This window comes from Drosophila navojoa, chromosome 4 (genome assembly GCF_054131105.1).
Source record: "Drosophila navojoa isolate 15081-1374.11 chromosome 4, UAZ_NAV_1.0, whole genome shotgun sequence".
Classification (NCBI taxonomy): Eukaryota; Metazoa; Arthropoda; class Insecta; order Diptera; family Drosophilidae; genus Drosophila; species Drosophila navojoa.
In genome coordinates, this window is record NC_142892.1 from 6880187 (window position 1) to 6906660 (window position 26474).

Genomic DNA, 26474 nt, shown 5'->3' on the forward strand with positions numbered 1-26474 from the left:
GAAGGACAGCAGCTCATTCGACTTCTGAAGTTGAAAGCCTCAGCAACAGCACATCGAGAACTCCTTAGAGCCTCCTTGAACTCCGCCAGAAGCCAATACGAAAGACTCTCTGAATTGACAAACTAAAAGAGCCGTAAGTGTTGTAGATAGCCATAAGACAATTAACATTTAATTAAAATATATAAGGACACGAGGTCGTTTCAACATTTCAACATTAAAAACTCCAGATCTACCAAAGTTTGTAGAGAATAGAGAATAGGAGAGCGCGCTACACGATACGATTATAATACAAAGATTGTGGCCTCTATGAGACTGCTGCAACAAGTTTTCAGTGCTTTCGATCGGTTATATCATTATACATATATGTATATATCTATATGTGGTTCATCGGAACTAATCGGCCATGTTGACATTGTTCATGCGCATCTTGGCAAAGTCCTCGAATACAATATTGTCGTCGTCGTCCTGGTAATAGCCCTTGACATTGCGATGCTGCTCAATGGACTTCATTTTCTTCATGGCATTCGAACGCTTCTTCTCGATGGTGCCTGGCGAGAGAAACCCAATGGAGTGAGCATGAAAAGTGGCTGCGGATTGTGCTTATGACCTACCAGGTGCCGGCTGGAGCAGCTTGAAGGGCACATCCGTCTGCATCTCTCCTCCGAGCGTGCCACAGTTCAGCTTGATGCGCACCGAGTATGAGATGACAATACCGCAAGCATCGCCCGTGGACTTGCCCTCCTGGACCATGGTGGAGGAGGCCAGGTTGACATCCTCATCCTTCAAATGGCCATCCAGAGCGATACCTGAGGAGTGTATGTTAGTTAAATCGCGGCCAGGCAACGCCTAGTTCACCTCTTGCACACACCATGACGATCCTTGTTGTTGGCCGCCAGTGGAATCAGGTAGAAGGTCTTGGTCAGATTGGCGCCCGGTGTGATGGGGCAGCCCTCCTTGGTCTCCAGCTGTGCCACATGCTTGCTGAACTGCGCATTCACCATGGTGATCTCGGTGTGCTGCACAATGAAGCACTTGATGCTCTTCACCGATTTCTTCGAGTTGTTGGACACTTGCACCGTGGCCGCCACCTTCTCGCCGTGATAGTAGATCTCGCGGTCCAGTGTCACCTCCAGACTGATTTTGCCATTGGAGAAGGTGAAGCCCTTGCTGACCAGCGAGCTGGGCAAGCGCTGGCCACGATTCAGCGGCGCATACTGCAGCTTCTTGATCACCAGGCTGACCATGCTGCGCTTGTGCTGGCGATCGTCCTCAGAGTCACCGACGAAGGCGCGAATGGTGTACTCCACGCCCAGTGGCTTGCCCAGGTCGTCGCCCTCCTGCTGCAGCGTCACAGAGCTGGGCGAGTTGGGTGGGAAGTGGAAGGTGAAAGGATGGGCATTGCTGCCCAATTTGCGCACCAGTTTCTCTTGCATGGGCGTCATTTCCATGTTGGGATTGGTCATGGGCACGATTTGCTCCCGCGACAGGATCAGCTCCTTGGAGAACTTGACGCCCATGACCTCGTCCTCCTCGCGGCCATAGCGATAGGTGGTGGCCAGCTGGCCAAATACTTTGCGATTCTTCAGATAGTCCGGCTCCACAACGATAACGCCATCGACGGGATCACAGTAATCCAAGTGATCGATGAAGTCGCGACGGCCCAAATAGAAGGTCACCTTGCCGTTAGGCGTGGCCTTCTTAAATACCTTCACGGATACAACCATCTTGCACTAATCCTATTAAAAGATGTCCACTAAAATAATAATAATATTCCCTTTCTTGCGCCCGGAGCTGGAGACGTTCTGCAATTCGCCGCTGGTCGAGGAAAATGCAAAACTGAGCTACGGCCGTACCTGCTTATATACCTTTCTACTGGCCCTGCCCGTGGGGTTTCACTGCGTTCACTAAATGGATTTGCCCGTTATGCATTCGACTTGTATAAACAAAACAACAATAGCAACGTTCTTTTGCGCAGTTTTCCACGCCATTCCGTTTGACCAGCCAAATTGGCTAATGTCAAGTAGCGTTCGCGTTCGCGTTCGCGACCTCGTGCGAGGTCAGCCAAATGTTTGCTCGTCGTAAGTTCGGCAGGAGGATTAGCATTTGATTAGCTATTACCACAGAGCGAAAGCTCAAGCCCGTGCGTGAAAACCTTTTGCGTAAAACTCACGCCAGTCTTTGTGGCGAGGGCTCTTCTCTATTTATTTTTGCATTGAGAAACCCTAGAAGGTAGTGGAGCACTCAGGCAATGTGTTAGAGTAAATCAAATATCAATATATTGATTATTATCTATTTAAAGTGGAAAAGTTAAGATTGTGCATATTCTATGTATGACAGCTGTTAAAGTACAAAAACTAAGCGGACTTGATTACGAGCGTGTAGTCTAGAGTGTGATAGATCATTGTAGGAATTACTCTTATAGCTCTACAGCAAACTTAATGTAATCCTGGTCTTCCTGTTAGTGAACTAAACTATATATACATATAATAACTCAATATACATATATCCACATATCTGTATCTACTATAATTCACTTTAATCTTCATCCATCTATCTATCTCTTTCAGCCTAGCAATGCAAACACAGAGCCACACCACAACCGATCGTCATGGCTATAGCTTGCGCTTCTCGCCTTTCGAGGCAAATCACATGCTGCTCGCTACTAGGTAAGCTCCAGAGACAGCCCTCATTTTTACCCCTAACTAATCTATGTTCTTCCCTAGCCAATTGTACGGTCTTGCTGGTGGCGGTTCGCTCTTTTTACTTGCCAAAAACTCCACAAAAGACGCTCAGTTGAGCATCAACGAACAGAATATTACAGAATTGTGTCGGCTGGAGTGGTCGGATGGGTTGTTCGATGTCGCCTGGTGTCCATATGCCGCTGATATAGCAGCCACTGCCTCCGGCGATGGCTCGCTACAGATTTGGTCCGGCCTGGATGTCGAATCGGTGGTGACAGAGCAAACACCCAAAGAGCCGTTGATCTGCCTGCAGGAGCACAAGAATGAGATCTACAGTCTGGATTGGGGCGAGAAATGGAATTATCACACACTCCTCTCGGCCAGTTGGGATTGTACGCTCAAACTGTGGGATTGCAACAGGCAGAACTCCATCACGACGTTTGTGGGACACAATGATTTGATATATTGTGCAAAGTATTCGCCGCTCATTGCGAATCTCTTTGCCAGCGTAAGTACAGATGGACACTTAAACTTATGGAATTCTCTTGATTTTGCAGGTAAACCCCTGATGAGCATCGAGGCGCATGCCAGCGAGGCCCTCTCCTGTGACTGGAGTCACTTCGATCGCAACGTGCTGCTGACGGGAGGATCGGATGGTCTGATACGTGGCTGGGATCTGCGCAAGATGCGCACACACATCTTCGAGCTGTACTCTGGAGAATTTGCGGTCAGACGTTTGGCCTGCTCCCCGCACTCGGCAACGGTGCTCGCTTCAGCCAATTATGACTTTACAACGCGGTAAGCTAAGGTGCATAGGGATAGCAAAGGATTCGCCTAAGAGTTGTTTCTCTACTCCACAGCATTTGGGACTTGGCAACCGGCGTATCCGCACAGGAAATTAATGCTCAGCACACAGAGTTTGTCTGCGGCTTGGACTGGAATCCACAGCGTGCTCATGAGCTGGCCGACTGTGGTTGGGATTCCGTGGTGAATGTCTATACACCCAAGTGCCTTACTTAGAGAGCTGACACAGCCGCTTCAGATGCCGTTATGCTGCTGGCCTTACACCCAACTGGAAACTAGAACTGGAACTGGAACAGGAACCGGTATCTCCAAAAACCGAACGAATGTGATAAATAGCCAAACTACATGGTGGACAGGACACCTGGACCTGGATAGCTGAGCTATACAAAAAAGAAGAAAAATAACCTCTAAGGAAACGGAAATGAACTGTAAATAGTTGTGATATACCTATATGAAAGATATATGTATGAAGAGGAGAACAAAAACACGAAAAAAGAAAACGAATATCCAAAAATTAGCAGGTGCTTTAAATGTCAATAAAATGCTTACAGATTATATATACATACATATATGATATATATTTGTTTAACTAGCTGCAGGCTATAATTTGATTGTGCTTCTCTCTGCTTTTTGGCTTTGGACTTTAACCAGAACTTAACGGCATTCGCTTAGCTGGTAAGCAGCAGACGTTGCTGCCACTTCAGCCGAGGCAAGCCAAACAAACATGCAATAAAGCGCTAATTTGCTGCAACGTTTTATTGCCCCGGCTGTCGGACGTCTTCGAGCCAAGAACAACTGGCATTCCCAGAATTGACACAGTCAACGAGCTGCTGTGGCAAAAGGTGTGTCCACATCGCACCGTCGCACGTCGACAGCTCTGCTGATGGTGTGAAAAGGAGCCCGCAGCCAGAGCCACTGTCAGAGCCAGTGCCCATCTCCAATGCCACTGCCCGTGTCCAATGTGTCTGCCTTTGTTAGCTGAGGATCACATTGCTCATCCTGTCATTAGGCTTGAAGCTTGTGAGCTTTGGCTGCCACCTCGGGCAAATATTTGTTTTGATGCCAATTTGCGCTGATTCCTTTGGACAGCCAGCCCATCAGTCAGAGCCGGGCAACAGCTGCAGCCACTGTAATTATATAAATGTATATCGAGTCAAGTGAAAATAAATCAGATATTAATGCCTTGTTTGTGTTAATAAAAATCGCACCGCGAAACACATATAATTTGATACTGAGAAAACGAGGCGATTTTAAGCAGCAATATGTTTGTGCTGTTTGTTCTGCTAAAAAGCACCGTTTGGTAAATTTCTCAAAAATATACGTGTGATCTTCACAATTTTCTTACAAAAGCAATTTGAGTTAATTTTTCAACCACGTAAATGCGAATTGTTGAAATCGCATAGCGCGCAGCTGTTAGACGACAGCAGCATACTCTGACGGAGTTGCCAGATTGGTTTTTACTCACGTATGAAACTGCGCGAGTCGCATAGCATTCAGCTTGCGCTGCTTAGCAATTAGTGCTGTAGAAGACAGAATTGAATTGCGCGCCAGTTTTTGAATTTGTAAGCAGCGGCAAATATGCGTGGCTTTTTATTTTAATATTGTTTTCTTCATAAAAAATATATAAAGTAACTAATATGCACAAGCGTAAATTTTAGTTAACATATCAAATCAAAGTTTTCTACCCTCTACTTGACTTAATACTGCCATCATTTTGATTTATGAACAAATTACTTAAAATTACCCGCAGCAATTTTTCGCTAATTCCGTACAACGAACTATAAATTAACACCGAACAAAGTTGCAATGTGTTGTAGCATCTTACATAGTTGCAGCCTAGACATAACCTTGACTTCTTTTCGCTGCCCGTGGCGCATCGCTGCTGCTGTTGTTTGTGTCCATGGGCAGACAGCTCTTGTTATAAATAACAGACGAATGCCAAATTTTTCAACACCCAGCACGCGAGTGACAGCCACACTCTAGCTCTGCTTCGCTCTCTCTCTCTCTCTCTCTCTCTCTCATATATACGTGCTCTTTCTGTCTGTTTTAGCAGCAGGTTCTGTCGCTGCACGCGCCTTGCCGCGCTTCTGCTTCTGCTCCAAGTGCAGCCGCAGCTTCAACGTCAGCCTCGGCTCAGCTTCAGCTTCAGCATCAGCATCAGCCTTAACAATTTAAATTGCCTCCACGAGCATTTTGATGGCGATCACGCGCCCCTTTGAAATCTTGGTACTCAATCTGCCTTTGCGGCTGCCATCGTGCGGGGCCATAAAGGATCACAGCTTTGGCCAGTTTTTACGACTGCCTGCCTTTGGTATTAATTTTGTTTTAACGTTTTGTTGTAGTTCCTGTTGCTGTTGCTGTTGTTGTTCTTGTTTTTTTTTTTTCGTGCATTGTTGTTGTTGCTGTTTTTTGCCTTGGCCTGGCTTCACTTTAATCGTCACTTTTGTGCCGACAAGCGACGCGCTAAGATCGTGAGTGTGTGTGAATCATGCCCATTGGACGCTCTGGTGGTCAGCTCAACACGTGTAGCGGCTCAGAGGAGTTGCTGCTGCCGCTGCTGCTGCTGCTGCCGTTGCACACCCCCCAACGAGCTGCACAGCTGGCGGCTGTCTGAGGCATCACAGAGGACATACCGCAACTGAGGACGCCTAACTAGGATGCCAACGAAATGATCGTTTGGTCACACACAGATTTCACAGAGTGGGCGTGCATTGCTGGCAATCTTGATAAGCAGGCATTTCGTTTGAAAACAGAAAAGAGAGAAGAGAGAAAAAAAAAGTAGGAGGACAAAAAAAAACACAAACGCCGGAAATAATTGTCAAGGGGCTGGCACGGCTCGTCGAGAGCTACCTGTTTGGCATTTGAACTAATGAAGCGAGAATCTCTATTTATTATTATCCTGGCAATTAAAATGCGTTCGTGTGGAGCTGTCGGATGTAGCTACCGTTAGAGACGGACAGCCAGAGCAAGAGCAACAGCAAGAGTGAGAGCATAGTGTGAATTTAATCACCTGCCTTTTGCATAAATGCATGATACAATACAGGAAACTGTCAAAAGGTGTTGAATGCTTTAGTCGATTATCATGAATGTGCCAAGACAGAGACAGCAGAGGACAGAGGGAGAAAGAGAAATAGATTTTTAGTCGATTTACCTACATACATACATACATACATATATGCATAAGCGTGATCCTCTAGCCCTAAACTCTCGTCCGTCCATTGTCCTCAGCCCTGCTCTCGCTTATGATATAATTTTGCGTAAGGTCAACGGCGAGCTACTTGGTAAGCCATACCTCGAAAATCCCCGTAGACCAGGCCAAACGCAATGTTATGCAATAGCTGCCAGGATCATAAAAATCGTAACGCAGGCAGTCAGACAGCGAGACAGAGAAACCTCTCACAGAGTAATCTAGGGCCCTAGATCTAGAGTGGCCATAAAATGGCCACTGCACCAGTTTTTCAGGGTCAAACCGAATTGCCTAAAGCGCAAAAAGAAAAAAAAAGTAAATAAAACTTTTTATATGTATTTATTTATTTGTTTTTCAGCTGGACAGGGCCAAACACATTTTTAACAATAAATAAATCTTTGATTTATATTTAAAATTAGAAGAAGAAGAAGAGGAAGAAGAAACAAGTTGTTTTCAACAACATTTTTATTTACATGAGATGAGTAATTCGGCCATATTATTATGAACAGCATTCTGAGTCTTTGAAATGCTGATTGATATTGCGAGGGCGGCTCTCAAAATGTCGAAAAATAGATTGAATATTTACAATGTTTTTCACATTTTTGGTTCGCATCTATTTGCAGCTTTTCTATATTATTTAAGTAAATTTTTGCATTTCAGCTGCTAGAAATGTATTTTTATTCTATCTCCTATAATATACATTTGCTATATTTACGATATTTAAATTGGGCATAACTCTGGAGCATTGTCCATATTTAGCTGCTATATATGTATATATTTTATATATGTATGTATAACGAGGCAATATAGACTAGTGCAGCATTTACGACATTCAGCTTCGATTTAACTTTGCTACATTTGCGATATTTACCTTCTGCATGCCCTAATAACATTTACGATATTCAGATTTAACAAACTCTTATAATAGTTACGATTTAGTTCATTCATCATGCATTCATCTCTCTAAATTTTAATATTTATTTCTACTTATGATATCTTAGCTTACCTCTTCAATAACGATCTTCTCTTTAGCTTCTAAATTACTGATACTACCTTTACGATATTCAGCTTTGCAATATGTGTAAAGTCTCCTTGACTTGCGTTCTATTCAATACCTTTTATCTCTATTTTCCCCTTTATTTCAAGCTCATCTTCAATTAGATTTTGTAATTCGATTTTCTCTTGTCTTCTTGTCTTCTGATTCCGCATTTAAATGGAAATTGTTATTCATTTTGTTTTTGCCACTCGCTGTGACAATCGGCTGGCATTCGGCTCCATTCCATTTGAATCAATAAAATTTTTGGCTGGTTTCCTTTGGTATGCGCATATTTCGCTGGCATTTATGGCCGTACAAATAATTGAGGGTGAAGGACGTTTTTGGCTTTGGCGTGCTCCAAGTCGTAACAGCTAAAACAACAACAACAAAAACGACAGCAACAACCAGAACAAGAGCAACATCTACAACAACAACAACAAGTACAACTAGAACAACAACAACAAGGTCGTCTCACAGCCGTTTATAAATAATTCCATGCGATTTTTGCGTCTAAATAATTTGTTGGAAAAATAAAACTGTCCGTCTTGCTTTTTTTTTTCTGTGTGTGTTGTTTTTGTTTTTGAACTGATGACCAAAATACTTTAGCGGCTCGTCTCATGGCTAAAAATAGTTGGCACTCCGCCTCCCCAAATGCCGTGCGCGATCTACTCACCTGCTCCAATCCCCTCCCCTTCCATACTCTACATTAAATCGACTGACGTGCGCCCGATGACGCGCTTGGGCCCAACTGATTCTAAACAGGCAAACAGCAGGCGGGGAGCAAGCTCCAGAACCAGGTGATGACGATCGTGTGCAAGGCAGGGACTGAACTGGGCGAGGCAACGGCTGGGCAAGGCAGGGCTGGGCAGCTAAGATTGGCAATAAACAGAGGCGCAAATGGCCAGTAAATAATAATGAGAACAATTGCGGGGCCCACAAGATCTGGCACCCAGACACAATGCCAAAAAGGCGTCAGCAGACAAGCCAACAACAACAATAACAACAAGAACGGCAGCAAAAGCGAAATTTGTGCTTCAAATATGATCTTTCGTTATGGCTGCCCACATGCATAAATACACACAAATGATGTTCTATAGAACGATAAGAATATGTTTGGCAAATAAAATGTAGAACGAAAGCTGAAGACGCTCTCTTTGCACTCGATCTAATTGAGTATGGGGTTTTTATGGAGCTGGCTTGTGGATGGGTAGATAGAGAGAAAGATGGACATGTATATTAGAAATATATAGTATAGATCGTTAAATCGATAGATATAGAAATGGATGGATGTATAGAGAGATTCATAGAATGATCAATGGAAGGATTGAAAATGCATATACATATATATAACACAAATATATACATATATACATATATTACCTAGATGCTGCGAATGCTAGATAATTGGAAGGATAAATAGATAAAAAGATCATAGAGATGAGAGAATATACATATATAAATTTAGTTAGGTACACAGATATGTATGTCATGTCTATCTATATGATAGACGCAGGTGCACAGCTTTATACAGATAGAGATATTCATTGACAAATATATAGTCTAACTAGATATATGATAGTATATATTATACTATAAAACAGATAGTTAAATTTATATTCAAAACAAGTCAAAGGTCGAATGAATATATATAGAATATAATATATGATGAATATATATACGCAGATATATAGATAATTAGATAGCTCTATTGACGGCCAAGTACGTCAGGTGTACTCGTTGCTTGGGCAAACATTGTTAACAAACTATAAAGACCCGAATTGCTCTGCAATCAGCCCGAAAGTATTATAAAATACAAATAAAAAGAGACGCGAGCACCACAAATATTTTTCACGAAAAACAAATTCTTTTGCGGCACGTCAATGACGTCAATGCGACGGGGGCCGTCAACAAAATTTAATGAAACAAAAATTAATACAAAAAAAAAAAAAAACAAGAAAAAAAAGAGAAAATTTAAATAAAAAAGGAAAAACTAAGGAAAGAACAAAAACAGCCGCAGCCGTAGCAGAGGCCTGAAAATTCGTACGTCCAAGGCGCCTCACTTAAGTCAGACGTAGGTGTGTGTGTGTGTGTGTGTGTGTGTGTAGGTGTGCCGTTCTGTGAGTGTGTGTGTGTGTGTGTGGTGTATCTGCATTACACCCTCTCTCTTTCTTCTGCTTCCTCCCTCTCTCTCTCTCCCTCTCTCTCTATCTCTCACTTTCCCTCTCTCTCCCTCTCCCCCTCTCTGCCTGTTTCTCTAGCGATGACGCGTGAACTTGCCTTTGATTTGTTTCTCGCTTTGCCGTTCGCAATCTGGGCAACTCGAAAGTTGGCCAAAAATAACAGAGGCCAGCATTTTGTTATTGTTTTGCCTGCTTTTGGTGGCCAATGTAATTATTATTGTTGCCCCCTCCAGCTCCTTCGAGCCAGAGCTGTGGGTGGCTAGTGGCTAATTGGCTGACGATGCCCCCATAAGCAGCAGCTTCTCTGTGTTGCAAGCACGTGCTAGGTGCTGCTGCTGCTGCTGCTTCCCCTGATCCTGCCACAAATGAGGCATCATTAGGCATTATCGTCCACAGCTGAATCGCTCGCAATCAGCATCCAATTTGGCTAATGCCGCCAATTGCCTGTTTGCCACTTGACCGAAATCTCTCTTTTTTCATTCCTTTTTTCTGTTCGGGGCTTATATAGCCATAAAGGCGGCTTATGCCTAAGTGAGTGACCACCTGTTGCCACACACACACAGACACACCTTTATATGTGTGTACATATTTATATATACTATATAAAGAAATCGCATAAACATAAAGGTAATTGCACAGACATGCCAAAAAATTATCCAATATCTGTGCCCAATGCCCAATGTTGTAAAAGCCATCGATGCTTGGCATTTATTGTGATCGTCGCTGCAAGGGAAACACTGCATCAGCTCCAGCATCCCATACGGGCAGTCGCACAGTCGCACACTCGAACAGCCAAGGATAGCCACAAAAATTGCAATCACCCACCCAGACGGCCATGGCGTAATCTCAATGAGCTACAATCGCGCTTTTGATTATATTTAATATAAATGTTAAATATTAAATAAAAGAGTACAAAGCTTAGCAGAATCAGAATTATATAAGGCAACAGTGCTGCCTCTAAATGTACTTAAAGTCTTATTATAATAATTCAGATCAATAGTTTCAGAGTCAGTTTACCAATAATTTCTTTTACTTTCATTTATTTCATTTATTATTATTATTATTATTATTATTATTATTATTATTATTATTATTATTATTATTATGATTAATATTATTATATTATTATTATTATTATAGTATGATTGTATTATATAGATTATTAGGAGATTATTATTATTATTATTTTATATTAAATTAAGAAAAATTATTTTTAAATGTGAATTTTTCTATTATTTTGCATTTTCTATTTATATTTTTATATGTGGGATGAAATTGTATGATTGTGTTGTTATTATTTTTTTATTATTATTTTTATTATTTTATATTATTATTATTATTATTTATTTTATGATCTTCTTAGTATCTTATTATTATTCTTATTATTATTATTATTATTATTATTATTATTATTGTTATTATTATTATTATTATTTTATTATTATTATTATTATTATTATTATTATTATTATTATTATAATTTTCATAAAATATTACAACTTTTTTAAAAGTGAATTTTTCTATTTATTTTTCATTTCTCTATTTTTTTTATTTAAATTTTTTATTTTTTATTTTTAGTTTTTTTTTTAATAAATTAATAACCCCAAAAATCTATGAAAAATAATTGAAAGCTCATTTCCAACCAACAACTGATTGTCTGCCTTCTAAGCATGAGTTTCCCAATATAAAAATATATGTATATATTTACATAAATTTAAGTTCTCTGCTTTTTATTAAAATAAAATAAATTAAATTTTCAATTTTTACCATTCTTACTTCTACTTATTATCTCTTTAAACTCTAACCTCCCTTAATATCCCAACCATTCTCATATGCTCTGTTCGCTCCGTTGTAGCGCGACAATGCCCAAATAAAAGTGATTGTGTAGCCACCAAAAAAAATTCGAAAAATACATAAAAATAATATAAAAGAGAAATATCGTATATATGTATGTATGTATATATATATATATTTTTTTTATGTATATATGTATATATGTATATATACTTATTTATCCAAAAAGCAGTGCAAGCACATTTACGAGACTTTTCAGCTGCTGCCGCTGCTGCTGCTGGGCTGTCTGTTTACATGGGACGCCTCCAACGTAGCAGCCTCCTTCGACTGTCGTGCGTCCGTCCATGCAACCATCCATCTGTCCGTCCGTCCGTCTGTCTGTCTGTGACATATGCGAAATTCATTGTCGCGTGTTGTGTCCAAAGGCAACGACTTGTTGGCCAACCTTGACTGCGCGCTGCCCGCTCCTTTTTATCTGGCAGCTCATCTGAGTGTGGCAAAGAGAGAGCGAGAGAGAGAGGGCAGCCGCGACAGAGACAGAAACAGGTGCTTTCATACAGCGATCGTCCGTTGATCGAGGCAGCCAGCCAAGTGTGCCTTATCGCGGACATTATGAGGCCGACATTATCTGACTTCGCTGATCGCATTTTAAGCGCTGTTCGCATTGAAAAATTGCCAATCGCCAGAGAGAGAGAGAGAGAAACAAAAGCTTGAGCCTCTTAAACGATCGCTTAACTACTGTTAAGCCGCGCTTCGGGCGCTGCGAGCCGCGATGCGTTAATCCTGTGCGAAGGTTAAACGCCATTTCGTGCATAAGTGGAATTAGTGTAAAGCATTATATACATACATACATACATACATGTATGTATATGTACTCTATATGTTATAAATGTATGTATGTGGCAATCTGCTCTGCATGTCAACGTCAGCAGAGGCCACGCGTCGCGTCGCGCCGCATCGCAACGCATCGTCAGCTTGACGCACGTTTCCGTTCCACGTTCCTACGTTCAAGTTAATGAGTGCGCCTCATGTGCCCATGTGACTGAAAGAATTCATAAAGATCTCCAACCGTCGACGCCTCCGCACGCATTTCATTTGATTCTCATTTTCGATACACGCTCACGAAATGGGAAGAGAGTATATTAGTGGTCGGGAATGAAGGAGTGAACGGGGCTATACAGTTGTTATAAATAAATGTTATTTTTAAGTGCGTTTACTCTCTCTCTCTCTCTCGCTCTCTCTTTCTCTCTCTCTCTGTCTCTCTCTCTCTATCTCTTTCTTTTATCTCGCCTAGGCTGATAAAGTACATATATTTTTGATAGAAGCTCTCCTGATTCTTATAGCTCAAAATTCCTAAATATCTTCTCAGGAAATTCATTTACCTGATTATTTAGTACATCGATTTCAACAAATTCATTATAATAAGAATTTACCCATTTTTATCTAGTTTGAGCGAGTATTGTGCAGTCGTTCGCACCCGCTTGCAATATTCCTACTCACTTTTTGGCATTTTGTATGTATGTGGAATCTGGTAGTAGTGCCGTCGTCTCGTATTCATTGAGCAAAATTCAACCTATTCACACAGCGCACACTCACACACACACACACACACACACGCTCACACAGACGCACACACATGGAGCGCACTCGGTTAATCAATGGACAAGCAGAAGAAATTAGCAACTACGACTACGCCAATAATTGACGTCAGTGTTGAGGAACTTCTGGGAAGAAACTCACACACACACTCACACGCACACGCATGCATACACACCTACTACAAGCAAACCCATTCGCATCTAATTTGTTAAACTTTTCTTGTTGTATTTGGCGGGCTAGAAACGTGACCAAATATGGGAAGCGAACCGCAGCGGAAATGGATTTCGAGTACAAATTTCGCACATTCGGAGAAACCGTTTGCCGGAATGCCTACCAATAAATCTTCCTTTTGGTACGAATGGCGTTTATATAATGGGGCTTAAGCTTAAACTGGTTTCCTCTAGCATTTAGCACACGCAGTCGACGGAGCTCACAGTTTAGTTTATCTCTCTGTTTTGTCACATTTGATATGGCTAATTAGCCTTATAAGGCATTCCATGAATATACAATTATAATTTTAGCTATTCAAATCGGAGTTTATGCTTTATACTAAATATGATTTTAGCTATTTAGAAGTTTATGAAATTTATTTAGAAATTTATTAAATATTTTGCATGAATATATCTATAAAATATTCGCTTTTTCATGGACAATATTTTTATAATTTTTGTATTTCTAAAAATTTTCATTCAGTTCTATTTTAATGAATGAAATAAGCACATTTTACGCAGGCATAAAGGCAATTTAAATACTTGGCTATATAGAAAATTATTCTTTATTGTAGGAAAAATGTAAATTAAGACTTGGTTTAATGAGATATATATACTGGGAGTAGAGGCAGCTAAAGACTTGATGTGGCTTTAAAAAATTTTTTTCTTTATAAGCGTAAACTGGCAAAGAATTATTCAGCATCAAGAAAATTTGTGCATTTTATTAGGAGAATAAGATTTAGCGAAAGAAACTAGCTCAAAGAAAATGGTTCCATATTGGGTGAATAAGAACAAGGGTAGATGGATTACTGATTGATTATGATTGTAAGTATTTGCAACTTTTAACTAGAAAATAGTAAAGGCATTCGATGAGCGACAAGTTGCCAGCTAAACGAATATCAGAAATTTTTCGTATTTTGCTTTTTGTTTCTAGTATGCATAAAATGTTTCAAACAAGTTTTTTGCATAAATTGGTTTTATGATCATTTATTCATATTTTTCAACTAATATACAGCCAGCTTTCAGACTTATATTTCTAATTGCTCTACGCTTTAGTAGACTATCTATTCATGCCAGTCTCACTCCATGGGTTGCTTCAAATGAGCTCTATGCCTAATTTGCTATGCAACTCAGGCTCTCAATAATCCTTAAAAACAAATAGTCTAATATGTCCAGCTAATGACCTCCCAGCTGTCGTTAACAAAATCTGAAAATCTGAATACCCTTTTGGGTAGGCAATGGGCTCAGCTAAAAAGTAAATTTGAACATCTCACTCAAGTGCCAAATAGACGACGAGGCCGTGTGGAAGCAAACCTGACTTATCAATTCCTGGAGGTGCAATTGCTACTACAAATAAAAAGACCAAATAGAGAGAAGGAGCGAAACAGAGAGATGCAGAGAGAGAGAGAGAGAGAGGGAGAGCTCTTGTGTGTATTTTGGCACACCCACACGACTGCTGACAAAGGGGCGGGCCACACAGGAACACTTGTCTCGGTTGGTAGCTAATGGATCTACACCTCGACTCAAGTCGACTCGTCTCAGCTCAACTCGACGCGATTCGACTCGACTTCAGGGCTACTTAAGCCAGATGCCGCTGCTTAAAGACGCTCCCCAGACAATTGCCACATCACGCTTGTTTGCATGCACATTAAAGACGACGACGACGACGACGACGACGATGACGACGTTGGTGAAGTCGGCGACAGACAAATCCTTTTTGGCTACTTAGGATCGCCAGCTACTACGTCTTGAGTAAACATTTGCAGCGGGCACGGCATTAGGACAAAGCCTTAGACGAAGCGTGTGATCGTGATCGTCGCACAAAGCCAACAGACGAGCGCGACGGTAGTCCGGCAGCTGTCCATTTGGGTGGGCTGGTACGTGTAGAAAACTGTTTTGATAGCCACCGTATTGCCGGTCGGAAAAACTGGCGTCAGTCGCGCGCTGTTTGCTTGCAACTTACACAGAAAAGTGATTAATGCCAGGGAGAGGCAGGGCGAGCAGTATAGAGAGTGCAGTCCGACTGGATCAGAAACGACAGCTAGAGCTAGACAACAGAAGAAAAGAGCTGGAACTACAGAGTCTGAGAGCAGAGAGAGTTAGACCTGGAGCCAGAGTCAGAGCCGAAGCTGAAGACGAAACTGGAATCTAGAGCGAGGGACCAGAGATTGCTAAGAGGAAGCCGAAGTTAGATCTGGCTTAGCTTCGGCTCTGACTTCGATTGTCTCTGAGGAGAGCTAGAGTTCAGACCCTTGGTATAGAGACTAGAGCAAAAGAATAGTCCTAACGAGAGGTTTAACTGAGGAGACCAGAGCCAGAGAGACTGGAGCCAGCGGCAAGAGAGAGAGAGAGAGAGATGGAGGAAAGAGAGGGATAGAGACAGAGAGAGTGACTTCAGCAAGAACTACAGCTAGAACCAGAGACGACTGCCGGAGTAGAGAGCTGAAAATCAGAGTCCAGAATCTGGATCCACAATCAGAGCCACACTCCAGAGTGAGAGGCGCGAGCCAGTCACAATCCCAGTTGCAATTCACAGCAGCCCCCGCCACAGCAGCAAACAACATAATCAAGCGTACATCCGCTCCAAGTTCCAGGGCCGAGCATCTGTGTATATGTATGTATGTGTATGAATGTTATGCTAATGGAGCGACGAGTTTGTCACCAGAGTCGAGGCAGAGCCAACGCGATTCCTGGAAGGCGAAAAAAAGCACAAGTCGTCAGGCATTAGGCATTTGTTGTTGTTGTTGTTGTTGTTGCGAAAGCCAGGGCCACGCTTTCGTAGATAAAGTCACGCAGCGGAAGTTGAAGTCGCGGGCACGCGCTCTGGCATTGGCTCAGCGCTGACAAACACAAACACACACAAATACAGCACACAGAAATAAGAAAGAAACAACAACAAAAAAACAGAAAACAAACTACTTTGTATCTAACTGGGGAATTATTCAGGCGCAGCTCAGCCATAATTTGCAATTCGATGCTCTCTTTGCATTTCTGCGTGTTGGCATTTCATTTGTGGCAGCACCACAGCACCACAGCACCGCAGCACCACAGCATTTGCATATGAATGAGCCACCGAGTGCTATGTGCTCTGCACATGCTCCAGCCATCCATCCATCCAGTCGTCCCTCCAGTGAGCTCCATTGATTTGTGACGAACTGCCATCGCGCAGACGAGCCGAAGTAGCCGTCGGAGTCGTGATCGTGTCTTTGACCGTCGCCGCAATTAGCATTTGAAGTTGCATTTGCATTTGCATTTGCGCATAAATCAGTTGACGGTCTCCGTAAACAGCCAGCCTTGACGACTTGCCTTCTGCCTGCCACCATGATGGGCAGTGGCACTGACGCACCCGCAGCCAATTCTCCATTGGCCACTGGCCACTGTTGCCACCTGCTAATTTGCACACTTTTACTTTTACATCCTGTTAGAAGTACGCAAAAAGAAACCATTTGTCATAAATCTATGGAATGCATAATCTAAATGTAAAGCTCACCTAAATTTGACCATGACATATCCTTAAATCACTCAGATCAGAACTAGAGTTAGTTTGCAGAGCTACATTATTATCTAGCTTTCGTAGCACGATCTCAGTTCTTTCATTTGAATGAGCTAGGAAAACACTTCTTGACTATAGTTTATCTAAAAATAAATTATGTTACATTATTGTTCTTTTAATAATACTACACGATAGACCTATGTACGAGCTGTTTACTGGCTTATAATCAACACAAATTTCCCTAAATGATATGTCATTTATCTAAACTTATATGTCAAGTGCACATGCCTCACATGTTTCAGCTCTTACTAAAAATGAAAATATAATAACAGCTTAATTTTAACATCAATAAAACAGTTAAAATATCATCAAGATGAGAGCCAATTCATTTGCTTTATGTTCTTTGAATTCTTTGTGGTTTCGCTTGAATAAAAAAAATTGAATTGTGGCACCTGCTGCTGCTGCTGCTGCTGTTGCTGCAGCAATCTGTTGCTGTTGCCCTTGCTGTTGCTGTTGCTGTTGCATTCTGCATTTGGGCCGACACTTTTACTTTTATATCCTGTTAACAACCCGTAATTTGGCCAATTTAACACTTGTAAACGCGCTTTCGCCGCTCTAATGAGGTACAAAACGCTGCCGCCGAAAAAACTCCGCACAAAATTAACATATAAACGTGGCTCAGGCTGACCCCAAAATTAAATTGCCAGCGTCGGCAACTTATAATCAGATCCCAAACTTAGGATACCAAAAGCTCAAAGATTCCGATTACCCAAGAAGAGGAGCAGGAGCAGGAGCAAGAGCAAGAGGATGGGATGTCTGTAAGTCCTCATTCATTGTGCAATTACACAAATCTGTTTAGGGCAGCATCTTCCCGAGTTTCTCGATTCCTTCATCTGGTGTTAATTTATGCGTTGGCCATAAAAAATCGCCAGCAATTACCCAACGGAATGCTTCAATTATGGACTGCAAACAGCTGCTACTACTGATCCTCCTGCTCCTGCTGCTCCTGCTCCAGCTCCTGCTGCTTCGTGGTGAAACCCTTTTTAGCACTCGCCGCCTGCCAAGGAAAATCTGTAGCGAACTGGATATTGTTTTTTTTTTTCTTCTGGCATAGAGACTATAATTGGACGGCTATTAGGTCGGCTCCTAAGTCCAGCGAATTGCTTAAATGTGGTTAAATGTTTCGTTTGGCTTGTGGTCAGCGGGCAGCAGAAGGTTGCATGTCGAAAGAGTCGAGACTGTTAGAAGTTCGTTCCTAAACCGGTGAGCCTCGGCTGAGAAAGCTGCTCTCTGTGGTTTAATAAAGGAATGACTCAGTGTGTTTATAGATCAAGAGGGCTTTTAGCTGGATTTTGACTCTATATAGGTGAGCAGTGAGCAATGGAAAATGTTCAGTCTCCGATCTATAAAAGAAACTGAGGAGCGAAACAGCTGGGTGAACTATCCGTCCCTAGATCTCTTTTGGGACAGGTCCTTATAAGCTATAACATATATCTTCAGACTTTTACTTTGTCCTTTGACTACTTTTCGAGGAGAAAATCTAAATTGCTTGACTGCTTTCTATAAACATTCTCAGATAAAGTATGCTCTATTCAATCACATTAATCCTTAAGTCCTTAAACTCAACTTCGCTTTCAATAAAGTCACAGTTCAGTTATTTACCTATCTGTGATTTAGCAGCTCAGCTTGTATTCCACATAGTTCGATATAACATTATCTATCATCAAAAACCCTCTCCACACTCCAGTAACCCCTCGCTTTGATTGCACCGAAATATCGGCATTCCTTAGTCAAATTTGTATTTACATAATTGTTGATAAGGAAGCTTATCTGCGTTTCATATATCAGAGTTGACTTTGCACAGATACACCTAGATATATTGAGCTCTATTACCTAACGGCCTCTCCACTTTCCAGTTATATAAAAGCGGCATTAACCCCGCTTCGGTTACACTGCACTTGAAGTACTTGAAGTAAGTCGCTCGACTCGGTGCATACGTGCCGCAATGTGCATTGAAAGAATTATTTTGTTGTTGTTGTTGTTGTTTCTGTGTCACTTGTTTTTTTCTGGGTTGTATTTTCGCTTCTTTTTGTGTTGTATAAGTTTTTAGCAAGCGATAAGAAGTGGGGCGAGCGAGCGTCAGAGTGCATGCACGAGGGCGTCGCGTTTCGGTTACAGCCAAAAGCAAAGCGTGCGCATGCAACTGACATTGGGCAGAAGCGTGGCAGCGAGAGTGAGAGAGCGAGAGAGAGAATGACGTGGATTCTTTACACACACACACACACACACACAACTGACGCACACCTGAATCGCTGACTTGTCGCTTGTCATTAGCTCCTTGCATGGGAGCGTGTGAGTGACTGTGTGTGTGTGTGTGTATGTCTCATGTCATTAAAAACAATAATAAATGATTGGAAGATTCGACGACTGTGTTTATTTTTGCTTGCATTGGAAACCTTGGAATCGGAATTGGAATACTCATATCGCTATCGCCGCAAATTGACAACAAAGAGGGCAAGGGTGCGAGAGAGATGGCCCTATCATTTACATATTGTACGCAGTTTGCGTAATCAATGCGCTACTCGTTTCACGCAACTGCAACCCGATTTGTCCCAGCTGATTAATGCGCCCTTTCAACAGCAGGACTTAATAACAGCGAAAATAAAAGACTGAGAAACTGAACAACGGGGAGACTTCAATGCGAAGTGAACAACTAATAAGAGCGAAACATTCATGTTAATTGGCGACAATTGTACGTTTGCTGGGTTTGATTGTGCCCATGCTCCATGTTTACAGTTGCAGCCCATTTATAAGGAGCAGCAGCCGAAAAAAAAGCTGTGATAATTAGGTTTGGTAAAAAAGTGAAGAAACTTTGCCTGGGAATTTAGCTCATTTGCAGTGGCAATGGCAAAAAAAGAGTGGAGCACGACAAAAAGCTGAATGGAAAATGGAAAGGGCAGCTAAAGTGCTGTAAAGCAATCTGGCAACGCTGGCTGACACACAGAAGAAGCCCTTGCGATAGCTTTTGCTACTTAATGTGTTTTTGTCGCCAACAACTATCTGGCAGCACTGGTCAGCGTGACACACTTCTAAAGCCTTATCGATATCCGCTTATCGATATGGCTCAATTAAGCTGAATGTGAAATGCAAATAATGACAGATTAAATGCAAATCAATTTCAGCATAACTTTTGCTGGCTGCGCACACACATTATCATCAATTAAAAGCAAAAGGCAGATGAAACGACCGATGCCATTGATAAGAAATCTTTTAGCAAATATCATATCGTTTATCAGGTTCTTTACCTGGCCGGCTACCTGCCGGGTTGGCGGGCTGCCAGCCTGCAGGGCAGCTCTGCCTTTGATTAATTGCAATTGTAAGTCTTGGCGAACTGGTTGTTGTTTTTCTTGTTGTTGTTGTTGTTGTACATCTTCTTGGGTTTTGCTGTCGCCAGTTAATGTTGCCAACTTAATCGCATTTGGACGGGCCCCTTGATAATGTTGTTTACGAGTATGTGCAAAACGATTTGCCGGACACTGGGGAGACGCCGGGTCCAGCCGAGTCAGCATCAACTCTCGATTGGGGCGACTCTTACTCTCGCCGACTCTGGACAATAATTAATGAGGCTGTTATTATTAAAAACTTTTAATTACTTGGCATGTCCTTGGGTTCTTCTTTTGCACAAAAATCCGTCTGCTCTAATGAGCCCAAAAATAAAACCAAAGAAAACAAAACCAAAAAAGAAGAAAAGAAAAAGTGAGTCGCAAAACTATTTCAAAATTTTTGCGCACAGTCAGGCCGATTTTTGCGTAAGGTCTCAAGGCCTCACACACACACACACACACACACACACACACACACAGAGTCAGAGTCGCACGCACACACACACACACTTGCACACTAAAAAGGACACGCACAAAATTCTTACGTAAGTGGGCAAAAATATATGTTTTATGAGCGGCAGTCATAAAATTGTGACTTGTTTTTTTGAAGAATGAGAACACGCTCTCAATGTTCTGATCTCGTTCCAGAATCGTCGCGCGGCGTGACATAATTTTGCCTAATTTACCAAAACATTCCAAGGACCTCGCCAGGATCACGCAGCACGTGACAGCGACTAGGAGAAGAAGAAGCACTGAACAATCGAACAAAAAAATTGCAGAAATTTCGCAAAAACAATAGAAAAAAATAAATATTCTGCTGACCTGCGCTCAATATTTTTAGCTCGAATTTCGCAAGGTCCTGCGCCTTGGCCTGGCCACAACAGCGTTTATTGGCAACATTTTTGCCAGCTTCGTGATTTCCCAGTTTCTGCTTTTTTTTGGTCTAATTATTTTTTATGAGTGCAATCCACGTGCAAAAATTGTCGCACACTTCGCTGCGGCCAGCCGCAGCAATCGCTCCTCTCTCTCCCTCTCTCCCATATATATCAGTGGCTCATTGACTGACCTAAATATGCGTAAACAAGGATATATAGGTCTGCATCTTTTTGTTCTGCTCTTAATTTTTTACTTTGTCTTGGCTTTGGCTTTGGCCTGCTGTTCTTTTTCCCTCGGTTTTTGTCACAGATTTTCATTGTTTACGTGCGACATGCGACCTAATTTTTAGCTAATAATTGTTCTACTTATTGTGGTCAGCTTGGCGCAGGGTTCTGTCCGAGTGGTTTGCTTCTTTTTTTGTGGCCAGTGGATATAATGGAACTTGTGCTGCTTTGTGTATCTCTGAGATACTTTTTTCATGAATCAAATGTATCTTTTGTGTTGCTCTCTGTGTTTATGTGAGTATCGTTTGAGGTGAGCAGCTACTGTATTACAGGAGATTGATCTAATTGAATTAGCATTAGTTCCTAAAAGGCATTTATAAGCTAACACCCCGATACAATATTAATCCTAAAAACAACTGGAATGCCTATCTTGTAAATCTTTAAATATACATATGTAGTTTTCATATGAACGTTTCTATTCCTTAAATGTCCATCTTATATACATATGTATATACATACATCAGATAAAAGATAAACAAAAAATTTCAATGCTTCAATACTTCACTTCAATTTCTTAGCCCAACTCTTCTCTAGTTCAGTGCTGCTCAAACTGTAATTCCACTTTTACTCTCATTTCACTCTCGGTCCGCTCTTTTTGCCTTTTAGCCGAATGAGCCTAATGAGCTGCTCTTAACCTTAGCTAATGACAATTCGTAACAGCCTTGACAAAACCCTTAACGCAATTGAAGTGAAGCCAATTTGGTGTCTAACCCGATCGACCAAAAATGTCAACACTTTCCCTGTCTATGGCGACAGGCAACAGCTCAATCGCCCTCTCGCTCACCCACTCACCGAGCGCTCTCGCTCTTTCTGTGAAGCGTCATAAAATGTGTTCGCGTTGCTACAATTAAAATGTTAAACAGTAAAAATATCATAAAATTCGAAAAACAGAGAACATTTTTGGGCAAAAAGAAGCTGACGAATTTCCGCGTACAAAAAGTGAGTTGAGCGAAGAAAAGAATATAAGAAGAAGAAAGAAAAAAATAAAATACAGAGCATGGCCCATTGGTTCCGAGAATAAAGGCTACACCCGAACTAGATCGCCCGAACAAAAAAGTGAACAAAGCGCGATCGTTAAAAAAGGAGAGCGCTACGTGCTGAGACTTTGTGCGTGTTTTGTGTGCGTGGCTTAAAAACCCTTTCGGAATTTGAGTTTTATCTCAAGAAATTGTAACAAAAAATTGGTGCATTTACGTAGAAGTGACCTTGGCCAAGGGCGACGCGGGTAACTGAGTCCATTTGACATTTCATTTAACTTTTGATTTGGCATGTTGACGACGTGTTTAAGGATTTTTGGGAAAATCGTTCTATGTGGACGTACATATGTATGTATGTATGTTTGTATTTAGCTGTAGCCATAGCTTTGCCTCGGCAACTTTACAACTTGTTGTCTCTAATTATGGTCGAAATGGGCCGTAATCCTTTAGCTAAACGTGCAACGCCTCGTTTCGCCAGAATTCATGGTTAAATGTGACTAATCCTTTTGCCACGAACAGCAATCCTTGCAGCAGCATCCTTCAACCAAACTACGCCCGCCTGCTGCTGACCTGGACTCGCCAGCGCTGTGTGGGCGTATTGTTTATTTTCGAAATCAAAATATTTGCAAACACTGCGAATAACCTAGAACCGGGCCGCGGAAGAGGGAGTGGTAGGCGTCGTCAATTGCAAGGATTAAGACGCATCCTTTCGCCTTGACACAACCTTGACACACGCTCGCTGCGTTTATGGCATTTCATTGGCAAAAGTTGCTGCCACATGCCGCATGCCACACAGCTAACTATGTCTTCCTCCTGCCACCTTCGTCCTGGCTAATAATGTGCAATGCGCACGCTGCCTTTGTTGCACTTTTAGTTGACTTTCGTTTTTTCATCCTTTTTCATCCTTGTTTATCCTTTTTTGCTCACATTTTTTAGCTCGTGTCCTTGCCCAAAGCCTTTCGCCTGCAGCCTTTTGTTGCGGTCGCATTTTTTATGGGCTGCAATCCTTTGTGGCAAATCGGTTGACATGCTCGATGTCCTGCAGGACCTTCGCTTGTTTTTTAAGCCTTTCTGCTCTGCTCTGCTCTGCTGTCAACTCTTTTCGCCCAGAGTTCAGGGCGAGCCGTGTGTTTTTTATGTTACACACTTCTCAGAAGGAAGTTACTTTTTTACCCGGTTTTTTATGCATCGCGATTTTTTGCTGGAACTTTTCTGGAATTCTGTAACTGAACTTCGCGGAATCCCGCTTTGATAAGCAGCGCAGAAAGTGTTTTCTAATTTAGTTTATTTTTATTTTTTACAAGCAAAGGCTTAAAAAACGCAGCCTTGAGTTTTTCCTTTAGTTTGTTTTTTTTTTAAGTCGAAAAGCCAAAAAGTCAAAAGTAGCCTGTGGATTGGTATAAAACAAAATGCTCAAGGCTTCGGTGAGAGCGTGAAAAAATTGATTTGCACAAAAAACAAAACACAAATTGTGGCTAAAAGTTAAAGGCTTAGAATCGTAAATGAAATGGTTTTGAAAGGGCTAGAAGTTAATTTTTTAACCAAGCAAAATTTCTAGAGAAAGTAAAATTATGAAGAATGGCAGAGGCAGGAAAAACTAGCTAGGGAAGAATAATAATATTGCTTGAATATAATATTCATAATTTAAATACAAAATATGTTTTATACTGCTGAAAAATTGTTTTATATATGAAAAAAAATTTCATTCAAATTTTATTCATTTTTCTATCTATTATATATCAATTATAATAAGAATAAGAAAGAGATCATTTTCATTTTTTCTACTATCTCAATTTACATTGTAAGTAAAACACTTTTAAAGACTTTCCTTTGCATATTCAATTAAACTCTAGATTATCTAGACCGCATTCCCTAACCATAGCATTCCATTGACTAGCTAAACAAACAATGTTTCCCTCACACTCTTTCCCTTCAGCCTCTACCCTTTTCTTTTCACTTTTTCTTTCTTTTGACCGTGTCAAAACTGATTAGTTCCGACTCTACCTTATATATACTCACTCGTGCACACATCTTAAACAATTTTCAGGCGTGTCTCACTCACATTCATAAATTCAATTTCAATTTTTCAGCAACTGGATCGATTTGCATGCCGTAACACCAACGAGGTTAATAATCGTCGCATTGCCCAATGTGAAGAAAAAAAAAATTAACATTTTTTTCCCCCTCTTCGTCATCGTCTTCTTCTTCTTCTGAGTCAGTCAGTCAGTTGGGCAGTCAGGCAGTCAGGCAGTCGACGGCAATGCGACGACTTCCTTTTGCAACAGACAAAGAGAAGATCATAAGCCTCAGTCCCGGTCCATGGAGCTGCAGTTGGCTCATTACGCGGGTCGTGACTTGCCAAAATGAAAAACAAGTCAAATCTGTAAGGGAGAACGCAACAACAATAAAAAACTCGAGTTTACCATTCGATGATATACCAAATGACACTGCGAATACCCTTTTATGGGTAGATGAGAAGAGTGACTTGAAATAATTAGGGTTAAGAGCTATTGAGAAATTGATTTATATTCTTTATATTCATATCAGTTTCTTTGAGGAACTGAAGATCTTTCTTCTTCTTTCTTTTCTACCAGCTTTTAACTGTTCCTAAGATTATAAAACTATTCACAGACCTCTAAGTCATGGTACTCATTTAAACTATGGAATCTCCACAAGTTTTATGGTTTAATAAGCAAATAGTATGAACTCTCTCCAAAGTTAATCATAGACTAATAAAATAAAATAATATCTACTTCACTTTCCTTACCAACAACTCTCTCCAAAGCTGCCCAGCTATTCGGCATGCCCTTTTGGTTGTAGGGTATTCAAGTTAAACTGCAGCCGAAGTATTGCAGCGGACAGCGGATGCTTGGATGCTTGGATGCTTGTCAGATGCTGATATCAGTCGAAGGCGGTGGCGGCGTCGGCGGCGACGGCGGCGACGGCGGCGACGGCGTTGGCAGACGCAAAATGTTAATCTCCATAAAATGAAAACAATGCGCCGGCGCGACGACCGATCAGCATCGAGGGCCACAGAGCCAGCTAAGCCCCGCGCCCCTCCCAGCAGCAGCCTCCCCCAGCCAAGCAGCACGCCCCGCTACAGTGGCAATTCGAATACGCGACCAGCGCTCTGGCCATGCTTCGTGAAGCGCGCTTTTTTTCGTTTTTGCGCAATAAGTGTGCCAGCAGCAGCAGCAGCATCAGTTGAGGCAGCAGCAGCAACCGGTCAGCCCCTCACATTATAATTTATGCAGCCGCAGCTCAAGGATCTCGGCAAGAGAGCTACCTCGCCCCGCCTCTCACCTCACACAGGCCGCGTGCGTTTAGGTAATCGTCGGGCATGATCTCCAACTCCGACTCCAACTCCAACTCCAACTCCAACTGCGGCTCCTATCGTGACAAGCTGCCCGCTGTGACGCTGCGGCATTGGGATGCTGTGTGGCTGCTTGGCTGGCTGAGAAGATGTTTGGGGCAACGCCACCCCAGCGCTGAGGAGTGTAAATTACAGCTCTGCCGTTGGCGCAACAAACGCCTGACTGGGCATGTTTGTTGCCCCAACTGGTTACGGTTGCCGCCACTGCCCTCTGGCCCTCTGGCTCTGCCTCAGCTGCCGCTGCCGTCGCCTCAGTCGCTGCTGCTGCTGCCTGTCGGTTTTCATTCAGCAAGTTCAATAGTGCATGCAATGCTTTCCATTGGCCAACTCCACTCGAGTTCTTCTGCTGCTGATTTCGTTTCTTTTTATTCCCATTCTCATTCCCGATGCCCAATGCCCAATTCCTTTTTTCGTTTCTTTGCCATTTATGATCGATGCCACAGTGGATTTCTTTGGCCTGACTAGGGCGCTTGTCGCTGGAGCGGCAGCTTCTCCTTTTGCACGTGATTCCCTTGTCGCGCTTTGATGCCCTTTACAAGGTTTTCGGGTATTTCGAAAAGTTCTGGCAAATAATTGCATGATATCTATACAATATTTA

At 42.0% G+C, this 26474-nt stretch overlaps 2 protein-coding genes and 1 long non-coding RNA gene across 6 annotated transcripts; 1 reads left to right on the forward strand and 2 right to left on the reverse strand.

Moving 5' to 3' along the window:
• The first annotated feature begins 17 nt into the window (after window positions 1-17).
• Pex7 (peroxisomal biogenesis factor 7) lies at window positions 18-4687 on the forward strand. 4 transcript variants are annotated; one of them, XM_030383435.2, is made up of 4 exons: window positions 18-133; window positions 2568-2666; window positions 2724-3479; window positions 3542-4687. In XM_030383435.2, the coding sequence occupies exons 2-4, from the start codon at window positions 2575-2577 to the stop codon at window positions 3699-3701; spliced, it is 1008 nt and encodes a 335-aa protein (XP_030239295.1). In that variant the 5' UTR covers window positions 18-133; window positions 2568-2574; the 3' UTR covers window positions 3702-4687. The 4 variants fall into 4 exon arrangements, with proteins under 4 accessions (XP_030239295.1, XP_017958043.2, XP_089115160.1 ...); XM_018102554.3 differs by lacking the exon at window positions 18-133 and adding an exon at window positions 2059-2078; XM_089259034.1 differs by lacking the exon at window positions 18-133 and adding an exon at window positions 2107-2229.
• Window positions 139-1845, reverse strand: Arr2 (arrestin 2). Its single transcript, XM_018102553.3, has 3 exons — window positions 869-1845; window positions 612-806; window positions 139-548 (listed from the first exon to the last, which is right to left on the reverse strand). Exons 1-3 carry the CDS (start codon window positions 1722-1724, stop codon window positions 394-396), a joined length of 1206 nt encoding a protein of 401 aa, XP_017958042.1. The 5' UTR covers window positions 1725-1845; the 3' UTR covers window positions 139-393.
• Window positions 4227-4883, reverse strand: LOC149091361 (uncharacterized). The gene is made up of 2 exons (XR_016196646.1): window positions 4694-4883; window positions 4227-4612 (listed from the first exon to the last, which is right to left on the reverse strand). It is a non-coding gene; the product is annotated as an uncharacterized LOC149091361 (long non-coding RNA).
• Between the last annotated feature and the right edge of the window lie 21591 nt (window positions 4884-26474).